Source organism: Lepidochelys olivacea (assembly GCF_965140295.1).
Source record: "Lepidochelys olivacea isolate rLepOli2 genome assembly, chromosome: 1".
In the NCBI taxonomy this organism is placed as follows: Eukaryota; Metazoa; Chordata; order Testudines; family Cheloniidae; genus Lepidochelys; species Lepidochelys olivacea.
In genome coordinates this window covers 33,454,750-33,476,707 of record NC_140411.1, presented here as the reverse complement: position 1 = coordinate 33,476,707, position 21,958 = coordinate 33,454,750, and the positions used below count along the sequence as shown (strand labels likewise).

The following is a 21,958-nucleotide window of genomic DNA, read 5'->3' as shown; positions in this document are numbered from 1 at the left end:
AGCTGAATCTCATTTTATTTTTTCTTGCTGATATTTTCAACCCTTCTTGATCTCTGTTATCTCTTTGTCTTCACTGCAGTTCACAGCTTGAAGTATAATATTCTTTAGCCCTTTCTGCCAGATCAGTAGCAAAGACTTTAAAAATGACCCATGTCTAACACTGATTTCTTGTTGTGCCCTACTGATAGAAAATCACCTTTCAGTTAGCTTTCAGTCCCTCTGACAGTGCTCATATGCAATTTTCAAGGTAATATTTCCTAAAACACTGAATCAAATGCTTTATTAAAATCAAGATGTATTACCTCTGCTTTGTTCCCTTAGCATATTTACAGTCTTCTGAGGTGTATAGAACTTGTTCTCTCATATGGAACCAGAGGAGCATAGTGACCTTGGAGTAAAAACCATGGTACGGTGTCAAAAATAATGAATCATTGACATTTTTCGCCTGATTACGGGTTGTGGAGAGGGTGAGGCATTAGTGTCTTATGAGAAGACTAGCTATCTAATACAGAATGCCTGGTGCACCATGGTACCTGACATGTAATCTGCTTCTATACACATGCTTAAAAGGAAAAATCAAAGTGCAGGATTATGCGCCAAAACAATGTAATGAATCTCACGTATGCATGTTAAGCATTTATCATTTAAGTCGTTTTTATTATGTTGTTGGTTTATATTCAGTAGTTGTACACAGTTCCCATGCACTATTAATGTACTGTCCAATAATGTATAATAAATTGTGGATTTGGGAACTGTGGGTACCATGAAGCTGCTGGTGTGACTGAACACCCCAATGACAGAAGCTACCAAAGGTTTGCTGACAAAATGCACACAGCTGTTATGTGTTATGATGAGTTAGTGCCAAAGTGACATTACTATTATTTATTCAGTATAGGACTAATTTGGGATGTTGGTTCATCTTAGAGCAGGAAATAATTTTAAATATTTTGTATAATACAATTTAAAAACCCATATATTGTTAAACCTCTCATTTTTTCGTGTGGCATTAAGATTTCAGCAACAGAGGCTTAATGTGGAATGACTAGCCTGAAGCAGGTGCCAAGCCTTTGCAAATGCTAATGTGCGTCTGGCAGGACTCACCCTTGCAGTTGACTGGAAAGTTCTGCAAACAGTGTGCATGCAATACTGGAGGCCACTTAACTATATTTCCAGAAACAATTATCTGCGCAATTCTGTGAATTAGTCCTTATTTTATTGCATTCTAATTCGTTAGAAGCATGTATCTTTATTCATTCACTACTGAAGATTCCCTGTGATTACAAATCCATAAATTACCATTAAGGCTTCATTTTTTTTACTCATGCCTGGCACCCTAAGAATCTGCAGGTTTATTACCTCTGCTGACCTTGTCTTCAGTTCACTTCCATGGATCCATGAAGTCATTCTTGAACTGTCAGATCTTCTCTTGCTGCTTTTTCTCCCCCTTCCACACACCCCTCACCAGCCACACACTCTTTGACTATAATTAGTTGGAAATTTCCAGCATTCTTTACAATACTAGACATCTTTGTTGTGATGTCATTTCATCTGGAGGTAATAGCATATAATCCTTTTTTCTTTATCTGGGTCAGCTGTGACCCAGGTTTGAGTGTCAGGTTTGTTTTTTTACTAAGGAGTCACTGACCAGGACTGCTTGCCTCTTCTTTTTTTTTTTTTTTTTGCTACTATCTTTAGTGACAACTGATGTAAAACAGTTAATAGTTTTGAAGGAGGGATTTTCAAAAGCACTCATCACTGGCTTAATTGTGCTGTCATTGAAGTCATTGAGTCTAAGGACAGAAGGAACCAATGTGATCATGTACTCTGATCTCCTGCATAACAAATCAATGGGAATCTTACCACTGACTTCACTGGACTCTCTCCACTCACTCCCCAGGGAGCAGTGTTAGATCACTGCTTGAGTGCTTTTGAAAATTCCATTCCGTATATTTATGATATTAGCAGATTCTTTTCCTTGAAAAAATATTTAATATGCTTCCCTATTTGTCTTAAGCATTATATAGGATCACAAATAATGTTGTAATCTAACTTTTAACTGTGCACCTTTTTTGTGTGCTAAATATTCATGTACTCATTTTTATGGATGAATAATACTGAAGAATTAGAAAATTTATTTGACATTATAAAACTGATTTTGTGTTTTTAGATTAGCTATAAATATACTCACCTATACCCCCTCTAATTTGAAATCAGAGGGTTTGAATCTCCTCTCACACCAGTGTAAATCAAGAGTGACTCTTTTAACTAATGGAATTACTCTTCTGTAAAATGTGTGTAACAGAGACAAAAATCCAGCCCTAAACTAACAGAACTGTGAAATAGAATGAAAAGAAGACAAAGAGGATGGAGAGATCTCTTCCCATTGTTTATGAAAAAACACATTCCATTTATAAATTCTCAGCTTCCAGAATGATTTACTCCACTACAGACAGATGAAACATCTGGCTTAAAGTATGGCATACTGATTCCATTTCAAAGGGTAAATTAACACCTGGATATTTTAGTGGTAAGTAACTATTTGACAGTGTACTAGAAAAAGCTTTCAAAAAAACTGAAGCGTAATCCATCCAGCTAACTGTTAACCTTTCTATTACCTCTGCTCTTCCTCCTCCAACTGCAAGGTGGCCTTTGAATATTCCCGCTTGTGGTATGCCTCCATAATGGAAACATGTACATTTGTTTACTCTGCACAGCTTTCTTCACTTGACATCTAGATCTGACGCTTACTTTGGGAGGGCAGTTCTGCGTTTTTTGTTTAAATAGTACTCATAGGTCCAACTTCCTGGATGTTGTGACTAACTGGAAATGTGTAGAAGAAGAAAGGTTACTCACTAATAGTTGAAGTTCTTTTTGAGTGTTGTCTCTCTATATATACACTACCTACCACCTTCCTCATATACTGAGAGTTCCATTCTCACACTCCTGTTTTAGCAGAGAGAACTATGTCAGGTAGGAGTGGAAGTTAGACAAGTCAAAAGTCTTTTATGCATGGAAATGGGAAATAAGGAACTTCTATTTGTACTGGGGAACTATTTGCATTTTTCTGAGGGTAGAGGAAAACAATGTAAACAGTATAATCGACTCACATTCAGCAGAAATTGAATTGCAAAACCAATTGGCTCAGCCATCAGAATGTGATAGGACAGCAGGAACTGAACCAGGAAATACTTTATCAGGTTGCAGTAACATAGAATATATGGTGGGAAGTTTAATGTGTATATTTTCATGTGTTTCTTTCTATTTCTTTCTCCGCTGGAACAAAACTTTAAGAATTTTCTATAAGGTTTTTGAATTATATGTAACTTGGAGTTGTAAAAGAAAAGAAAACAGAAAGAAACAATATTCCAAGGTTAAAAGTGTAATAATGTAAGAGATACTAAAAGAGTTAATCTGCTTTGTGGGAATCTGGTTTTTTTGATGTGTCATTAAATTATTTTTTTCCACAGGTCGAAAGTTTAAAAAGTTTAACAAAGTCAAAGTTGTGAGGACACTAGATATTGTTGCACTCCAGCAGCCAGTGGCCCTTCCCGATGAAAGCCAAGCTCTAACCCAAAGAATATCCTTTTCACCAAATCAAGAAATACAGTTTGTTCCCCAACTGATCAGCATCTTACAGGGCATTGAGCCAGAAGTGGTCTATGCAGGTTATGACAACACGCAGCCTGAAACCCCAAGTGCTTTGCTGACCAGTCTGAATCAGTTATGTGAGAGGCAACTCCTTTGTGTAGTCAAATGGTCTAAATCACTACCAGGTAATAATATCTTTCTATATATAGTTATGCTAATATATGTTATCAAGCTAATTATCTAAAGAGTATTTAGTCTATTTATTGGCTGTGCACTAAAACCAGGTATATACAGAAATGTAATACATAACAAATTGAATGCATAATAATTGAATCCTTAATAAAGACATTTAATTGAATATATAATAACACTGCCATTTCACCAAAAGAGTATAAAATTGGACTTTCTGTGTACCAAAGATATATTTTAATCAAACAGTAGAACCTTCTTAAGGGGATTCCACTAAATGAGCAGACACGTTTTAAAACACATGCTTTTACTTTATATTCTTTAGGTGTAAGAATATTTAAACAGACAGTATTCTTATCTTATTATACTTAGGATGATTTAAAAAAATAACATGGGAAAACCGAGAGCAACACAGTTTGGTATTATAAGACTAAGGAGATATTAGGTTTAAACAGATTAGACAAATGCTCCAATATCACTGAATATGGAAGGATCCAGTGACCAATGAAGTAGTACAGATTAAACAAATGTGCAACTTGTACCTTTTGCAGAAATTGGTTTAGTTTAAAAAACAACTATTTTTAAAGCTGTTTTAAATGAAAAATATGTTCAGAGTTCTATGCAGTGTAGCTATAGCTGGGTCAGTCCTAGGCTATTAGAGACACAAAGTGGGTGAGGTAATATCTTCTGTTGGCGAGCGAGACCAGCTTTCAAGCCACACAGAGCTCTTCTTCAGGTACTCCCATCATCACAGAAAAATGCAAGAAGAACAGATTGTTTAGCATAAGTAGTTAGCAAATATTGTAAGGGACCATTCAAGGTAGAGTGGCCTGGTAACGCCTCTGCAATCCTAGAAATAAAAGAGGGGGCTTAGTGGGTTACAGATTGTTGTAATAAGCCATAAATCCAGTGTCTCTGTTAAGTCCATGATTTTTAGTGTCTAGCAGTTATGAATTTAAGCTCCCAGGCTCCTATTTTGAAAGTGTTGTGCAGGTTTCTTTTGAGGATGAGGTCTGATAGGTCAGATATAGAGTGATTGCTTTGTGAAAAGTGTTCAACCACAGGTAACAGGGTGTTTTTGTTTTTTTATGATTTTCTTGTGTGAGTTCATTAGAGTGTGTAGTGATCATCTGGTTTCACCCACATGGGGCATTTAATGCACTGGTTGAGGTATACCACATATTGTGATAGGCATGTGTAGAATCCATGTGTGGCTCAAAAGCTTGTCTCTTTCACCAACAGAAGTTGATCCAATAACAGATATTCCTTCACCCATCTTGTCTCTTCAGTGTTTTATGTCAGTTTTTGAGATTGCTTTGTATGGAGATATAGGAGAATATCTGGCACTTTTGCAGTTGTGTATTTATCTTGTTTCCTTGTAAATCTCATACGCTGCTTTGTTTGGAATTTAGTACTCTACACGGTTGAGATTGAGAAGTCTACAGCAGGCTCAGCATACTTGCTCATTTCAGAATGAACTCAGGCTCAACTTTCTGCTTTTCAGTGTACTCTCCCTTCCCTGCTTCCTTTTAAATAAATATTTTGATCTCCTGAACTCTTATACCTTCTGTAATCATTTGACATAGCTGGTAATTTAAACCTTACAGATTGTACACACTTGAAGGAATATTATACAAAAGAGGCATTCTCTGCCTGTAGACTGGCTGTAAAAACTACTGTTATATAATTCGAATATGCCAACTTTTAAAAATCTATATTCGATGCCTCAGTGAGCCACTTCCTAAACATACTTTGTTGCTAGCATTAAAACTCATGGGAACAGGGAAAAGGGATATAGTAATTATTGATCTGTGCTAAAATAATAATTATAAACAACTTCAGATCAATCCTCCCGTCACTCTTCTCACAAACCCCAAAATATCCTTTACTTCTGTAAAAAAATCTATAGTACAAATATCACCACTTTGTTGTTTCCTAAAGTACATAATCACTCATAACTGGTAACATTATATTTGATTTGATCCTTTCAGGATCAAAACCAATAAAAGGAATAATATGTGGCTCAGCATAAAAATTTGGGAGAGGTTAGCGAATCTAGTCAAATGGCTAGTGATAATTCAAATATCACAAGCCTCCTGTTGATTAGTCTCTAACTACTTAAGAAATATTACTAAACTATCCTGTAAAATTAGATACATTTGAATTGTCAAGTCAACGCTACCACTTACTGGAAACAGCTACGTATAAGAAATGTACATGTTTACTCTTTAATTAGCTGATTCTGGAGGCTCTTAAAGAAAAGAAAAATATAAAGTCCCATTGCGTGAACTAAAAGGAGTTCAAAAATTAAAGTTAATGCCAGTTTTTGTTGTAGTAGTCTTATTTTTAGTGGATGTTTCATAGGATTCTGTCTGATATTGTTAGTACTCAGATCTTATTTAAGACATACACAAGGTATGAAAGGAGACTGTATAGATAGGTACCAAAAATACTACATATTTAAATTTATCTAAAAATAATGGATAGCTTGTCTGATACATCAAGAACACATGACAAATATAAATTTCTTACTTTGTGAAATGTTTTATAGAGTAGTATTTGAATTCTTTTAATTCTTCATGTGATTTTCAGGATTCCGGAATTTACATATCGATGATCAGATAACCCTTATCCAGTATTCTTGGATGAGTCTAATGGTGTTTGCAATGGGATGGAGGTCATATAAGCATGTCAGTGGTCAGATGCTATACTTTGCACCTGATCTGATACTAAATGAGTAAGTAGACAGTTACTGCTATTTACTAATATAATAGATGAAGTCCTGACCGCACTGAAGCCAATTGAAATTTTGCTATTAACTTGATTGGGGCCAGGATTTTGCCCTATGTTTTTGTTTTGTTGTTTCATTAAACAGTGTTAAAATTAAGATCAAAGGAGAAAGCTCTGATAATATCAAAGATCAGTATCCTCAGTAAGAATTGCATAAAAGTCCAACGTATTCCATTGACATGGCCATCTATAGACCCAAAAGCAAAACAGTTTTGATGGTGGTTTTGTTTATCTGAGGGAAAGTTAAAAAAAGAATTATGTTATCACGATATTAAACCTGAATTAGTTTGAATGTAGATTTCAGGGCAAAGGGTTAATATCCCATATTGTTGTAGCATGAAATACATAGGAGTATTTCATAGGCAATCATGGTATACTTTTTCCTCCCTCCTTAATAATTTGTCCTTGAAATTCAAAAAAGAAGCCTTTACAAGGCAACATGAAAATTAAACAAATAGGTTTATGATTCAGCTTCACATAAAACTAAGAACTAGGTTCCCAGTCCTATTTCAGGATCCCAGTGCACAGATCCTCATGCCCATGTAGAGTACCCATGAAATCAGTGGAATGCCACACAATCACAGAGGTCATACGTTGGGATCTGAGGGTGAAATTCTGGCCCCACTGAAGTCAGTGGCAAAACTCATTGATTTCAGTGGAGCCATGATTTCACTCTATGTATTTATAGCAAACACTAGGAATTAGAAAATTGAAAAGAATTAGAATTGAACTAGAAAATTAGAAAAGTTGAATAATTTGGAATAATAAAGCACATCAAAGATGTTATGTATAGCGGAAAATACTCTGGAAATAACTTTTATTAAATTAAAAGCTATCTCTGGTCTTTATCTATACCATTGTCTAACAGGTATTTTAAAACCAAGCTGCCACTTAGACTTGGTTTATCCATAATTCAGTCCTAGTGCAGATGGATACCACCTGCCATATCGGCATACAGCAACACCAGCCTCAAACCTGAAAATGAGGCAAGAGCTGTTAATTTCCAGATTAATTCCCAGGTTGTTTTTAAAAGCACTGTAGATATTTAGCTACACCTTCTAATACTTAAAAATATGTCTAAGGGTGAGATCCCCTAAGGAACTTAGGAGTTGTAATGCGTGTCTTTTAGGCACCTTGTCATCCAGTGGAATCCACAGTTCTAAGTTAGGCACTTAGGCTCCCTGTACAATGCATGGGGCAAATTAGGTGCCTATGAATGGGTCCCACAAAAGCCACCTTGCTGAATGGGGAGCTACCTAAGCTAACCAGAAGGAGATGTCAAGGAAAGGATTGTGGCCCCGCCCCTCAAAGGGATTCGTATGGCCAGATTGGAGGGAGCTGCATATCTCTGCTTGGGATTCTTGGCCATCAAGTCTCTCCTTAATTTAGGTGCCCAAGCCCCTTCTTGGAAAACATGCCAGAGGCGGGCAAGGTGGAGCCTCCCCCACCTATACATTTTCTCCCAGTGATTAGGGCACTCACCTAGGAGGTGGGAAAGCCAGGTTCCAGTCCCCCTGCTCCAATGACCTAATATTTATGTAGAACAGCTTCAACGGGAGCAACTGAGTAATCAGTAGCATAATTTCCCAATAAACAATAAATGATTTATTTAATGAAAAGAATGAGGAGTACTAGTGGCACCTTTACAGACCTAAAAGTGGCAATACTACAACAAAAAAAACTTCAAAACCAGACTCCAACGAGAAACTGCTGAATTGGAATTAATTTGCAAACTGGACACCATTAAATTAAGCTTGAATAAAGACTGGGAGTGGATGGGTCATTACACAAAGTAAAACTATTTCCCCATGTTTATATTTTCCCCCTATTGTTACTCACACCTTTTTGTCAACTGTTGGAAAGGGCCATCCTGATTATCACTACAGAAGATTTTTTTTCTCCTGCTGATAATAACTCACCGTAACTGATCACTCTCATTATAGTGGATATGGCAACACCCATTTTTTCATGTTCTCTGTGTAGCTATCTTCCTACTGTATTTTCCACTGCACGCATCCGATGAAGTGGGTTTTAGCCCACAAAAGCTTATGCTCAAATAAATTTGATAGTGTCTAAGATGCCACTAGTACTCCTCGTTCTTTTTGCTGATACAGACTAAGACGGCTGCTACTCTGAAACCTGATATATTTAACTTATTTTAAAAAGGGTTCAGCGCTTCAGATTCTGAACAGATTTGAAGTATTTCTCACTTAAAACAATAAAATGTTGATCTACATGCACTGAGAAAAAGTTTTTTGTCATGCCAACTATAAACATTTTGTTGATTATAATGCTTCCAGCCAGACTGGAATCATGATTTAAAACACTTGGGGTGAAATTCTGTCTCCATTGAAGTCAATATTAAAAATCCTGTTGACTTCAGTAGAACCAAAATTTCACCCATGTTTTTTTTTTAACTCATTGATTTAAATCAGGTTGAGGCGTTGTCAAACTAACCGGTGCTACTGCACCTTTCTATTCAGTGTATAATGAGCTAACCAATGCTGGGCTTTTTAAAATGCTACTACTGGGAATATAGCTTAACTGATATTTTGTAAACTTCTGTAAGTAAAAAACAAAACGATTGAAAATGAAGGCCCTATTCCTGAAAACATCTCTGCAGTTATTTAACTTTACTGACATTTTTAGTTCCATTGACTTTAATGGGACTTCTCAGAAAAGGCAGCGTCAGGAGCTAACATCTATTTTAAAATGTTCTCTTTATAGAATCTTTGTCACTTCAAAAAAATTGTGTCCCTGTTAGTAATTAAAAGTTATTTAGACTTTCAATCCATTAACAAAGTTATTGTCAACTTTTTTACGCAATGGGCCAAAATTTGTTAAAATGCCCATATTTGTTTTCAAAAGCATTTAGTTTAGGCTCAAAAATTTGTTTAGTGTTTAGGCTCCTAACTTCCATAGAAATCAACAGAAGTTAGGAGCTTAAATACCTTTGAAGATCTGAGCCTAAGTGACTTAGGAACATCATTAACATCATTTGACTTGTGGAAGTTCAATATATAAGAAGATGTTATTGGTTCCAAGTATAGCACAGGCTCTTTGTTTGTTAATTTTGTGTTTGCCATTTTCTCTTGTCCTCACAGTACAGATATTAATGGGTCTTCTGCCACCTAGATAACCATTTAAATGTGCAAGTTCTTAGTAGAAAAAATACTATCTAAAAAAATCTGAAATTCCACTAACAATTAGAACGCTAATTAAAGAAGCGCTTGGAAAACATTTACTTTAGCAATGTACGATTATAAATGAGAAGAAAGTAAAGGACTAGCAACATTTCAATTTAAAAATCTGATTTAAATTTTAAAAATTGTTGGGTTTCTTTAATGTAAAAAAATCATGATTATTATTCACCTGACATTCAGCTCCTGTCAGTCTCTAAGATGCCTGTCTAAACAATGACACCACTTGAGGAGAATTAATTTACCTTTAAACTTCCAATCAAATGTCAAGTTACGATTTTTTTATGTGTGTGAAAACTAATAGATACACAAAAATTTCAGAAAATTGTTTTACTTCATATATCTCTCCTTAATTTCAAGAATGTAGTAATTAATCTAACAGCAAAGTAGGTACTACAAAGAATTAGTGGCTGAGTCTTTTTTATTTTTACCTTTTTGGGGTGTAAGACAGAGGATGAAAGAATCGTCGTTTTATTCATTGTGCCTATCCATGTGGCAGATCCCACAGGAATTTGTTAAACTACAAGTTAGTCAAGAGGAGTTCCTCTGTATGAAATCATTATTACTGCTCAATACAAGTAAGTAGAAAATGGATGTTTTTGTCTTCTTAGCATTTTTTTTGTTCTGTACCTCAAATATTAAAACAACAATGAAATGTTGCAAAGTTTCACACAGTGTTATTTATCATGAAAATTATAGTAGGGCTGTATGCCCTGAAAAACAGGAAAAAGTCCCTTTCAGCAAAAATGTCTCAGGCCCCAAGCACTAAAATACTGCTTTTTTTTGTTGTGCACAGAATAAAATCAATGAGATACATGTTGAATACAATTTGACAGATAGCCACATTAAGCTGGACATTTTCAGAGCAATTGTGCAGGGTTTCAGCCATGCAAGTCTGATTGACTTCAGTGACAACACACAGATAAAGCCCCGTGCAAAGCTGCAAAATGTATCACTAAATGACAAATACAAAGAAAAAATCCTTTCATACAGTGTCAGGTTTGTTGACATAGGGGCCACGTCCTGCTCCTGTGAAGTCAATGTTTTGCTCTTTGGAGCAGGGGAGAATGGACATGGCTTTCATACCTTGTCAGATTACTAATATTAATGATTATTCAAATTATTCCTGGACAAAGATGGGCAAATTTACCCCAGGTGTAAGACCGGGCAGCTCCACTGACTTCAGCTGTCTGTTCAGAACTAAATTTGGCCCACCACCTCTAATCTGATCCCAGCTACAAAGCACCTTTCCAGGTTCCAGTTTGCTCATTGGTCTTCCACTTTCCAGGTAGGTGAGCATCTGGGTGAAGTTCTCTGCCTATCTATACTAAGAAAGCAATCTGTTGCTGACCTCATTTGTCAGTAATGAATTCCCTGATCCAGTGCTGAAAATGATTTAGCTGCTAACGTAGGACAAAAACTATTTTCAGAACTCTTACGGAAAGTATTTTTGAGACTTGGCTCTCCAGGAGCCTGGGACCGACACTGAACCATAGGGGTGACAAGATAGACTCCTGTAGTATTTGCTTGGTTCCTCCAAGTGCCAAGAAAAATATTAATTGAAGGCTTATTCCCTCATGTACTGTTGCTTGTGACATCTGTGTTCAACTTGACTAGTGTTTGCATAAGTGTAGACTTTTCTTAAAAGGCCTTTCCTCAGCAACAGAATACTGTATATGTTTAATAGATGTTTAGAATCCAGAGGGCAGTCTACATTAGTATTGCCGGAAACAGTTGCAGGAGTGAAAATGACAGCCTCTATATGGTTGTCTTTCTACAACTTTATATTCAGCATTTTTCTGCAAAAAAGCTAAATTTCCATTTTTAGAAAGCTTTTTCCCCCCCTGTTGAACAGAGTATATTGGTTTCCAGTCTGCTTCTGCCCTGTTAACACAGTTTTGCTGAAAAGTCTGTCTAGCTAAACAAAGGCAGCATACAAGTAAGAGATGGAAAAGACCTGTTGGGTCATCTGAGCCATCTCTCACAAAAGTGTGAGCTGTCCTCCACCACATTCCAGTCACACCATTAAGATGTAAACATCAAAGATTAAATTTAGACGATATGAATCTTAAAATGATTTGAAAAATAGTAATCTAAGAAACAAACATTCAGCTAGAGTTAACCATTGGGCAAAATTCATCCCTAGTGTAACTCCAGTTGCTTTAATGGAGTTGCATCAGGGATGAATTTGGCCTCTTTTTTATAATATTCAACTCTCTATTCTCTTTCCAGGATGAAATCATGATATATACTTGTTTACAGTCAAAGAAAACATGCCTAAATGCAACAGATCTTTCAAAACCTGTACTTCTGAAATTCAGAAATAGCTGATGTTTTGGCTTATAATTTTCATTGAATGTTAGGAAGATGGAAAGATTTAAACGGTTGCCCTATGGGGAATGTTTGCTCTTTTTTTATTTTGCATAGTTGTCTCCTGCAAAATACTGAATAATGCTTTTGTATTACACCTTCCTGAGACATCTCCGGGGATATGCTAATCAGTGCATCTCCTTGTTGCCCTGTCCATGCCCCTGCCTCTCTAGTCACAAATGACTTTATTGCAGAGGGAGGATTTCAGTCATTTTGCTTCACTTTTACCACCACCTCTGGCAGATTTTCCATATCAGTGGCCCAATGCCAGGATACCAGAAATCAACGTAAGTGACTGATTCTGACTTATGTATCCACCTGCCTGTGTCAGATCACCATTTCTGCACTTCACTGACTGACAGGAAAAAGTCTATAGTCCAAGATAAAATAATTAAACAAACATTACAGTATATATACCATATAAATTCTTCCTCCGTTGTTGTCTTCATAATATAGTGCAACAATCAAGATTATTCTTTTCTCTTTAGTTCCTTTGGAAGGTCTGAGAAGTCAAAGCCAGTTTGATGAGATGAGAGCAAGTTATATTCGAGAATTGGTCAAGGCAATTGGTTTGCGGCAGAAAGGAGTTGTGGCCAGCTCACAACGTTTCTATCAGCTTACAAAACTTATGGACTCCATGCATGATGTAAGTTTGTTTCTCGGGGGGGAGGGGGCGGTTTAGAGGCCACAGGTTTATGCCAGAAACAAGAACCATTCCTTAAAGTCAATTTAAAAAATATATACATATATTGGGATGTTTGTGGTGTCCAGGCAAAGCTGGCCACATCGTCAGGGCAAAAATCAATGCAAAATTAACCAGATGTTCACATTTTTATTTATAGAGGATTTAATTGTATGGGAAACATATTTAAAATGCCAGTTCATTTTTTATATTTCTCTTAAAATTAGTTCAGAGCTGTGGTACGTGTATTTCTATACATTACAGACCAAAAAAAACCCATAAAAAGAATATTATAAAGGTTTCAAAGGCATACTCAAACAATAGGAAATGCCAGAATTAAGGTTGCTTGTGAGAGCAACCTTAATTTGGCCTCATTGTGCATATTTATTACAATGCAGTCTTTAATTACATGATCACATACAATTTTTTCTACAGGACCTCTGCCTTAATTATTCTATTTTCTAATTTTTCAGTCTTTGACTTTGCAACCTTAACAATGTTCTTTTAACATGGATTTTTGTGTGTAATTTCCTAAGTTTTTAAAAAGCCAAATGAAAAGAAAACAGAAATTCTGTTGTGATATTATTGACATCAATGTGGTTCATCAGTAGCGTTGGAATTTTTATACCCACTTCAGAGACCTCTGCCACTTGAGCAAAGTGACTAACTAAAAGCATTAGTAGGTTGTCATTCTCTGTGGACCAACACTAAAGGAGGATGGGACACACACATGTTGCCAGTGGGTTTCACAGATATTTGCTGACAGCAGAGAAATGATGAGACTCGGGAATCTTGGGTTCCCGTCCAGTCTCTGGAGGGGAGTGTGTCTAGTGGTTACAGATTCTTCTGCCCATTTCCCCCAAGTTTCACCCCTTCTTCTCCTCCAACCTCTCCCTGTTCCAGTCCTGTCTCTTCCCCTCTCCTAGCTGCCAGTCCCACTCTCCTCACCCAGAAAGTCCCCAGTCCCCATCTGCTTTCCCAGTCATTCCCAATTTTCCCTACCTTGTAGTTCCTTGTTCCCAGTCTCATTACCTCTTTTAGTCCCAACCCCAGCTCCTTGTCCAAACCAGTTCTCATCCTGACCCACATTTCCTACCCCCAGCTCCCAGTCTTCCTCCAAACCCAACTCTTCGTCACAGTTTTCTTCTTCCTCCCCTGGCAGCCTTCAGCTCCAGTCTCCACCTCTCAAGCTCCTTGGGAGTCTCCAGGGAGAGGGCAGGCTGGGACTGAGAAAGGGAAGGGTGCAGTGGGAGGCTGGGACTAGTTGGACAAGGAGACTGAGGTTGGGAGAAGCAAGGAGGCTGGGAGTGGGAGCCAGTGAGGGAAACAAGAGGGACATCGGGGAGTGGGAAACAGTTGAATGATGGGGGGCAACTGTAATCCGAGGAGCTGGGAGACTGTTGGAATTGGCAGGACAAGGAGATGGGGACTAGCTGCAGTGGAAGGGGGATAGAGGTCTGGGGTCAGGGGAAACAGTTGACAAGGAGTTTCAGGGGGGAGAACTGGGAGTGGCTTGGCAAAGAGACTGGGATAAAGAGCCAGGGAGAGGGTGATTGGAATGACTGAGATTGAATGAGGAGCCTGGGGAGGAAGATTGAGACTGGGAACCAGTGGAGGGGAAGGGGACAGACAGATCAGATGAGCAGCCAAGAGGGAGACCTGAGGCTGACTGGGCAAGAACGCTGGGACTGAGTATGAGGAAAGGGAGAGACGGGGAGGAGTGGGAGACTGGGATTCAGACAGGCTGGAGGGGACGGAGAAGCAATGGCAAAGCTTATGGAAAGTGGCAGAAAAGTCGGTACCCACTAGAGTACGCTCCCCTTGCGAGCCTGGAATGGAGAGCCTCGTGCTTGATCACATATAGGATAACAACCTATTACTGCTGTCACTTAGCTCAAGTGGCAGAGGTCTGTGCTGTGGATCTAAACATTCCAACCATGAAAAATGAACCATGTTGGTGTTAATGTGATGCCCCAGGATGGAGTTTCTGTATTTTCAATTGCTGTTTTTAAAACCTAGGAAATTACACACACAAAAAACACATTAAACGAACTTTATTAAGCTCAGAAAGTCAAGCATGCAAAAGTTAGGAAATATCAGAATTACAGTTGCCTGTGCTATTATGCACATAGGCTCATAGATTCATCGATTTTAAGGTCAGAAGGGACCATCATGATCATCTAGTCTGACCTCCCGCACATTGCAGGCCACCGAACCTCACCCACTCCTGAAATAGACCCCTAGCCTCTGGCTGAATTACTGAAGCCCTCAAGTCATGGTTTAAAGACTTCAAGTTACAGATAATTCACCATTTACAATAGTTTAAAGCTGTAAGCGACACATGTCCCATGCTGCAGAGGAAGGTGAAAAACCCACAGGGTCTCTGCCAATCTGACCTGGGAGAAAATTCCTTCTTGACCCTAACTATGGTGATCAGTTAGACTCTGAGCATGTGGGCAAGACCTTCTAGACAGATAGCTGGGAAAGAATTCTCTGTAGTAACCCAGAGCCTTTCCCATTTAGTGTCCCATCTCCAGCCACTGGGGATTTTTGCTACTGGCAGTCACTGACGGGCCACATGCTATTGTAGGCAGTCCCATCATACCGTCCCCTCCATAAACTTATCAAGCTCAGTCTTGAAGCCAGTTAGGTTTTTTGTCCCCACTGCTCCCCTTGGAAAGCTGTTCCAGAACTTCACTCCTCTGATGGTTAGAAACCTTAACCTAATTTTGAGCCTACGCTTATTGGTGGCCAGTTTATATCCATTTGTTCTTGTGTCCACATTGGCACTTAACTTAAATAACTCTTCTCCCTCCCTGGTATTTATCCCTCTGATGTATTCATAGAGAGCAATCATATCTCCCCTCAGCCTTCTTTTGGTTAGGCTAAGCTAGCCAAGCTTTTTGAGTCTCCTCTTGTAAGGTAGGTTTTCCATTCCTCTGCTCATCGTAGTAATCCTTCTCTGCACCTGTTCCAATTTGAATTCATCTTTCTTAAGCAAGGGAGTCCAAAGTTGCACACAGTATTCCAGATGGGGTCTTACCAGTGCCTTGTATAATGGTACTAACACTTCCCTGTCTCTACTGGAAATACCTCGTCTGATGCATCCTAGGACTGAATTAGCCTTTTACACGGCTGCATCACATTGATGGCTCATAATCATCCTGTGATAGACCTGGGTGTATTGGTCATTCTCCTCCTTCGTCACTTCCAACTGATAAATCTCCAGTTTATAGCAAAAATTCTTATTGTTAGTCCCTAAATGCATGACCTTGCACTTTGCACTACTAAATTTCATCCCAGTTCTATTACTCCAGTTTACAAGGTCATCCAGATCTTCTTGTATAATATTTGAGTCCTCCTCCGTATTGGCAATACCTCCCAACTGTGTGTCACCCGTACATATTATTAGCACAATCTCACTTTTTATGCCAAGGTCAGTAATAAAAAAGTTAAATAAAAATTGATCCCAAGACCAATCCCTGAAGAACTCCACTTGCAACCTCCCTCCCGCCTTTCTGTTCACTTTCAGTATGACTCAATGTAATCACCCCTTTAATCAATTCCTGAAAAATCTTTCAGTTCTCATATTGATCCCCATCTTCTCCAATGCAACTAATAATTTCCCAGGTGGAACTGTATCAAGTGCCTTACTGAAATCCAAGTAGATGAGATCTACTGGGTTTCCTTTATCTAAAAAATAATTTATCATTTAAAGAAGGAAATCAGGTTGGTCTGGCATGATCTACCTTTTGTAAAACCATGTTGTATTTTATCCCAATTTCCATTCACCTCTGTGTCCTAAACTACTTTCTCTTTCAAAATTTGTTCCAAGACCTTGCATACAATTGAGATCAAACTAACAGGCCTGTAGTTTCCTGGATCACTTTCCTCCCGTTTCTTAAAAATAGGAACTATATTAGCAATTTTCTAGTCATATGGTATGACCCCCCGAGTTTCCAGAAGCATTAAAAATCCTTGCTATTGGGTTTGCAATTTCATGTGCCAGTTCCTTTAATATTCTTGGATGGAGATTATCCGCAACATCCCCTCCCCTCCCCCCGATTTAGTTCCATTAAGCTGTTTGAGTTCGACTTCCACCTCGGATGTGGTCATTTCTACCTCCGTATCCTCTTTGCCATTAGCCACCCTGCCACTACCCCAGGCTTTTCATTAGCCTCATTAAAAACTGAAGCAAAGTATTTTTTTAGATCGGGGATTGGCAACCTTTGGCATGCAGCCCATCAGGGAAATCCACTGGTGGACCTGCGCCACTTCCCGCAGCCCCCATTGGCCTGGAATGGTGAACCGCAGCCAATGGAAGCTGCAATCAGCCGAACCTGCGGATGCTGCAGGTAAACAAACCGGCCCGACCCGCCAGCGGATTTCCCTGATGGGCCGCATGCCTGAAGGTTGCCAATCCCTGGTTTAGATGTTGGGCCATGCCTAAATAATCTTAATCTCCACCCCACAGCCTCAATATTTAGTAGTCCCACTTCTTTCCTTATTTACTTCTTATTTATATGGCTATAGAATCTTTTACTATTGATTTTAATTTCCTTTGCAAGGTCCAACTCTGCTTGGCTTTTGGCAATTCTCACTTTATCCTTACACTTTCTGACCTCCAAGAAGTAGTTTTCCTTGCTGATCCCTCCCGTATTCCATTCCTTGTAGGTTTTCTGCTTTCTCTTAATCACTTGTTTGAGATGCTGGGTCATCCAGCTTAATCCTCAACCATTCCCTACAAACTTTTCCCCCTTGTTTGAGATGCAGGCTTCAGACAGCTTCTGCAACTTTGACTTAAAGTAATTCAAAGCCTCCTCCACATTCAAATCCTTGAGTTCTTCAGTTCTGTCCACTTCCCTAACTAATTCCCTTGATATTTTTTATAGGTCACATTCTATGTTTTCCACAGGATGCCTGCCTCATTCAATGCACAGGATGGATCTGCTCTTGGAATGAATTAGGATTGTGTAGGAAAGGAGGTTGTTGCCTGCCTTATTTGCTGCAGAAGTTGGAAGTGGAGCTGAGCGAAATCATTAGCTCAAAACTTTTTTTGGTGAAAATGCAGATTTGCTGACATCAAAACTTTTCGTGAACTCAAATAGAACTCAATAGAATATAATAGAACTCAAATAGATTTTGCTGAATTATTCTGGTTGAAAAGAACCTACAAAAATCCAGTAAAATAGAAACATTTTGTTTAGGCATTTTTTAAAAGAAAGGTTTAGATTTTTTTTTATTAGAAATGACTTTTCATTTAGAAATTGTTTTTAATTTTATGTTAAAAACGTTCAAAATGCTCAAACTCTAAACAAAACGTTTCAACCTGAAATTATTATATTGGAAATGCCAGAGAACCAAAAATTCTATTATTCGCACAGCAGTAGTTTGAAGGTGTGCAATGAGAGAGGCAGGGGTTTGCAGGTAAAGAAAGGGTGGTTTTACCATTAAGACAGTTGAATGATGTCCTGGAGAACTGGAGTCTGTTCCTGCATTTGTTACAGTTTCTTTGTGATGCTGGGCAAGTCGCTTAAGCCAGACTTTACACAGGTGGTCACTAATTGTGTGTTCCTCATTTTCTGCCTGCCAAACTTGATACCTTGGGATCTGATTTGTAGAAGTGCTGAGCACTCACAGCTGCAACTGACGTTCAGTATGTGCATTGAACACATGAAGCACTCTGCAATGCTGCGTTGTTGATTTGGAAAATCCGGTTCTGGGTCACGCAAAAGGGGAACTCAAAATCAGTGGGCACTTCTGGCCTTAATCTCTGTGCCTCAGTTCCGTAAACTGGGGAACAATATCACATTCTTACCTTGCAGGGGTTTTGTGAAGCTAAATTGACATTAGTGAAGTATTCAGATACTATAATGGTGAGCACTATAGAAAAGCTCACGAGGAATTTAATAATTCTCTTTTCAGAGCAGGGTTGAGTAGTGTGCAGTGAATAAGTCATGGGACCACATCTTTCACAATGAGGATAAAAAAAATATTAAATGAGGACTGTCTGTCCTGTTCATTGAATGAAGCTGGGGATATTTTACAGTGGGGTTAGCATGTTACCCCATTTTTTATACACTGAAGTGGTCATTTAGATATGGTCGTGACTGCTGAAGTGAAAAGACCTTTTGGCTTGCAACGCAAGACTATGCACAGTATGATTTTATGGTGATAGACATATGTAAAATGGCATTGATTGAGTGAGATATTTAAAATAATCATCGGGCATGTTTAGATAAATGTATTATTAGTAGTCTAAATTCTCACATGTTTGTATTTCATGAAAACCAGATAGTGAAACAACTCCATCTGTTCTGTCTGAACACATTTCTCCAGTCCCGGGCACTGAGTGTCGAATTCCCGGAAATGATGTCAGAAGTGATTGCTGCCCAGCTACCCAAGATTCTGGCAGGGATGGTGAAACCTCTTCTCTTTCACAAAAAGTGAAATGTCTTTTCTCTTACTGAAGAGACAATTTTTGTGCCTTTTTTGTTTGTTTGTTTGTTTATTTTGATCAGGATTTTGCGGTTTATTTTGGTCAGTATTTTGCAGTGTCAGGACTTTAGGATATTTGTTCTACCACCTTACTGTGTAAGTTTGATGTCCATATTGTGCGCTCCTGATTTATTTTACTGTTAAAATCACAACTGATATTTGTCATCAGAAAAGTTTTGTACGCCGGAATAGGTTGCTCCTTAGGAATTCACGAGAACAATAGTTAACAAACGGAATCTGTAGTTGTCTAAGAACAGTTACCTTGTACATGTTTTCTTTCATATTATTCCTTTGAAAACTTCTGCTATGACATGGAGTAAACTTTTACTCTAATATATTGGGAGGGTGGGTGGGTGTGCATATGTATAAATATTAAAGTCTGAATAAATTAAAATGTATATTAGCCACATTTACTTATGGAAATGTCCCCTTTTACTTACTAACCTGCCTCTCTGAAGTAGCATTTCAAAGTACAGTATCCAGGTTTAGATTGATAGTGGTACGGTATCTTCACAGGTAGTTAGCATAGTGGCAACAACATTTTGTGTGAGAGTGTGTGTGTGTGTGTCCATACCAAAGTAAAACTGAAGCAATTCTCTTCAAAGATGGGAAGGATTAAGGAAATGCCAGTGTTTTCCTCCCATTGAAACCAATATATAAAGTAGAATATATACGGACATATCCTGCTGTTATTTCTGTTTCTCCTTAACAGTATGACACTTATCAGTAAAGCTAAACCACTTAACTCTCATTTTAAACTTACAGATTTTAAATTTAATCCATATAGCCCCTACTGTATCTTTTAGATGCTTTAAATATATCTTACTTTAACATTCAGTAATGTTTAATGACTGCAGCCTTTGGTGATCTTAATGTGCAACTGGATAACTCAAACACCCAATAAAATCAAATTATAGAGAGATCAAATAAATGGAAAGAATGATTACTGAAGCTTTGATACACACCAGTCTCATTATAATGCCATTCAGTGGACCTTTCTGAGGTTTACAAAGACAAGTTGTTATAACTGGAGTAATAGTAAAGGAGGCTAATGTGGCTGTGAGTACAAGTAAAGTACCGTTATATGATCAAAGAGAATGTTATAACTTTTATAATGGGAGTGAAATGTTTTACTGAAGAATTGCTGTGATATTTTCTGTGACATGGATATGAAACGCCTCATGTGATCACTTCAGTCAGTTAGGTTCAAACAATGTAGGAATAGCTCAAGGGGAAGCAAAACCAACTATTAGACTACAAATCATCAAAAGCATTAGTGATTTTATCTGCCCCTGGAAGCCATGTCCTATTTCTCCAAAATTCCCAGAAATACCTTTTCCAGGGGTTGGCATGCTGATTGGCTGGGGCCTCCAAGAGGTGCATGAGAGCAAGCTACAGTAAAAATGAGAATAAAGATGAAAAAAACCCTAGCCAAATAGATACAAAAAGAGAACAAGCAGGATGCAGAGAAATGTTCCTAGATAAGCTGGGACAATGTCACTTTCTTTCTGAATGACCGGATTTGAAATTTTGACGGTCTATGGCTAAGTGATTTTGATTTTTTTTTCCACCACAGCCTGACTTTAACTCTGATCTTCATAGCATTTATATTTTAATAAATTATAGGTTTAAGCTGCAAGAGTTCTTTGGTTTTGCATTATGGTGGATTTTTTGTTAGTAGTATTTGCATTCACTATTTACATTTGTACCCAGGCTACATGCTTTACCCCACTTGCTCACTAATCCATTGCATAATAATACCATTTCTGCAAGCTCTCTGGGAAGGCGGCCATTGCTGCGGGTCCTGAAAACAGCATGGCAAGATTTTTCATTCACTAAATACACTATTCACTGTCAGGTTTCAGAGTAGCAGCCGTGTTAGTCTGTATTCTCAAAAAGAAATGGAGTACTTGTGGCACCTTAGAGACTAACCAATTTATTTGAGCATAAGCTTTCATTATGCTCAAATAAATTGGTTAGTCTGTAAGGTGCCACAAGTACTCCATTTCTATTCACTGTCATTAACCTATTCAAACACACATCCTTGCCATGCCAGAAAATCATCCTAACCATCCCACCTTTGAATTTACAATATGGAATGGTGAATATGATCTTAAGAATGCCCCTAAATTCAGGCTACACAAATCTCTGACTGAGTTTCTGCAATATGTTCCAAGTGGGTACTAGTTTAACAAACATTTTTATCACTGCCTTCAGTGCTGTGGCAACCCACCTTATGTGGCAGGTACCTCCGCAATAGCTCACACTTGCCTCAAAGCTATCATCAGCAAGAGCTTAAGCTACCATCATCTTTTGGGAATAAATAGTAAATTCCAAAAGAAGCTTTCCAAATTAAAAAACATTTTAAGATCTAAATCTCAGAGAAGAGTGTCCATAACAGCATGTTCACAGTTGTATATTTTGCAGTGTACAGCCACCTGACAAGTCTGTCTAAATTTGGCCTTCATACCCTTTGGAAATCCTGTATTCAGTGCTGCATCATCTACATATAGACAAAACAGTTTTTCCTGCCCTGATCCCCATGTAATTCCTTAAGCTGTTTTATTCCCTAGTTTGAGACTGTCATCTGTCTTTGCTTCCAACTGTATTGTGTCAGTAAGCAGAACACAAGTTTTTCCAT

The 21,958-nt window shown here is 38.1% G+C and overlaps 1 protein-coding gene across 1 annotated transcript in view; it reads left to right on the top strand.

The window, feature by feature from the left end:
- Nucleotides 1-19,649, top strand: part of PGR (progesterone receptor) — a 54,075-nt gene extending 34,426 nt beyond the window's left edge. Inside the window, exons 4-8 of the mRNA XM_084613384.1 lie at nt 3,468-3,773; nt 6,370-6,514; nt 10,215-10,345; nt 12,626-12,783; nt 19,114-19,649. Of these exons, the coding sequence (XP_084469510.1) occupies nt 3,468-3,773; nt 6,370-6,514; nt 10,215-10,345; nt 12,626-12,783; nt 19,114-19,269 (896 nt within the window). The 3' untranslated portion in view covers nt 19,270-19,649. The remainder of the gene's footprint in view (nt 1-3,467; nt 3,774-6,369; nt 6,515-10,214; nt 10,346-12,625; nt 12,784-19,113) is intronic.
- Nucleotides 19,650-21,958: the final 2,309 nt, after the last annotated feature.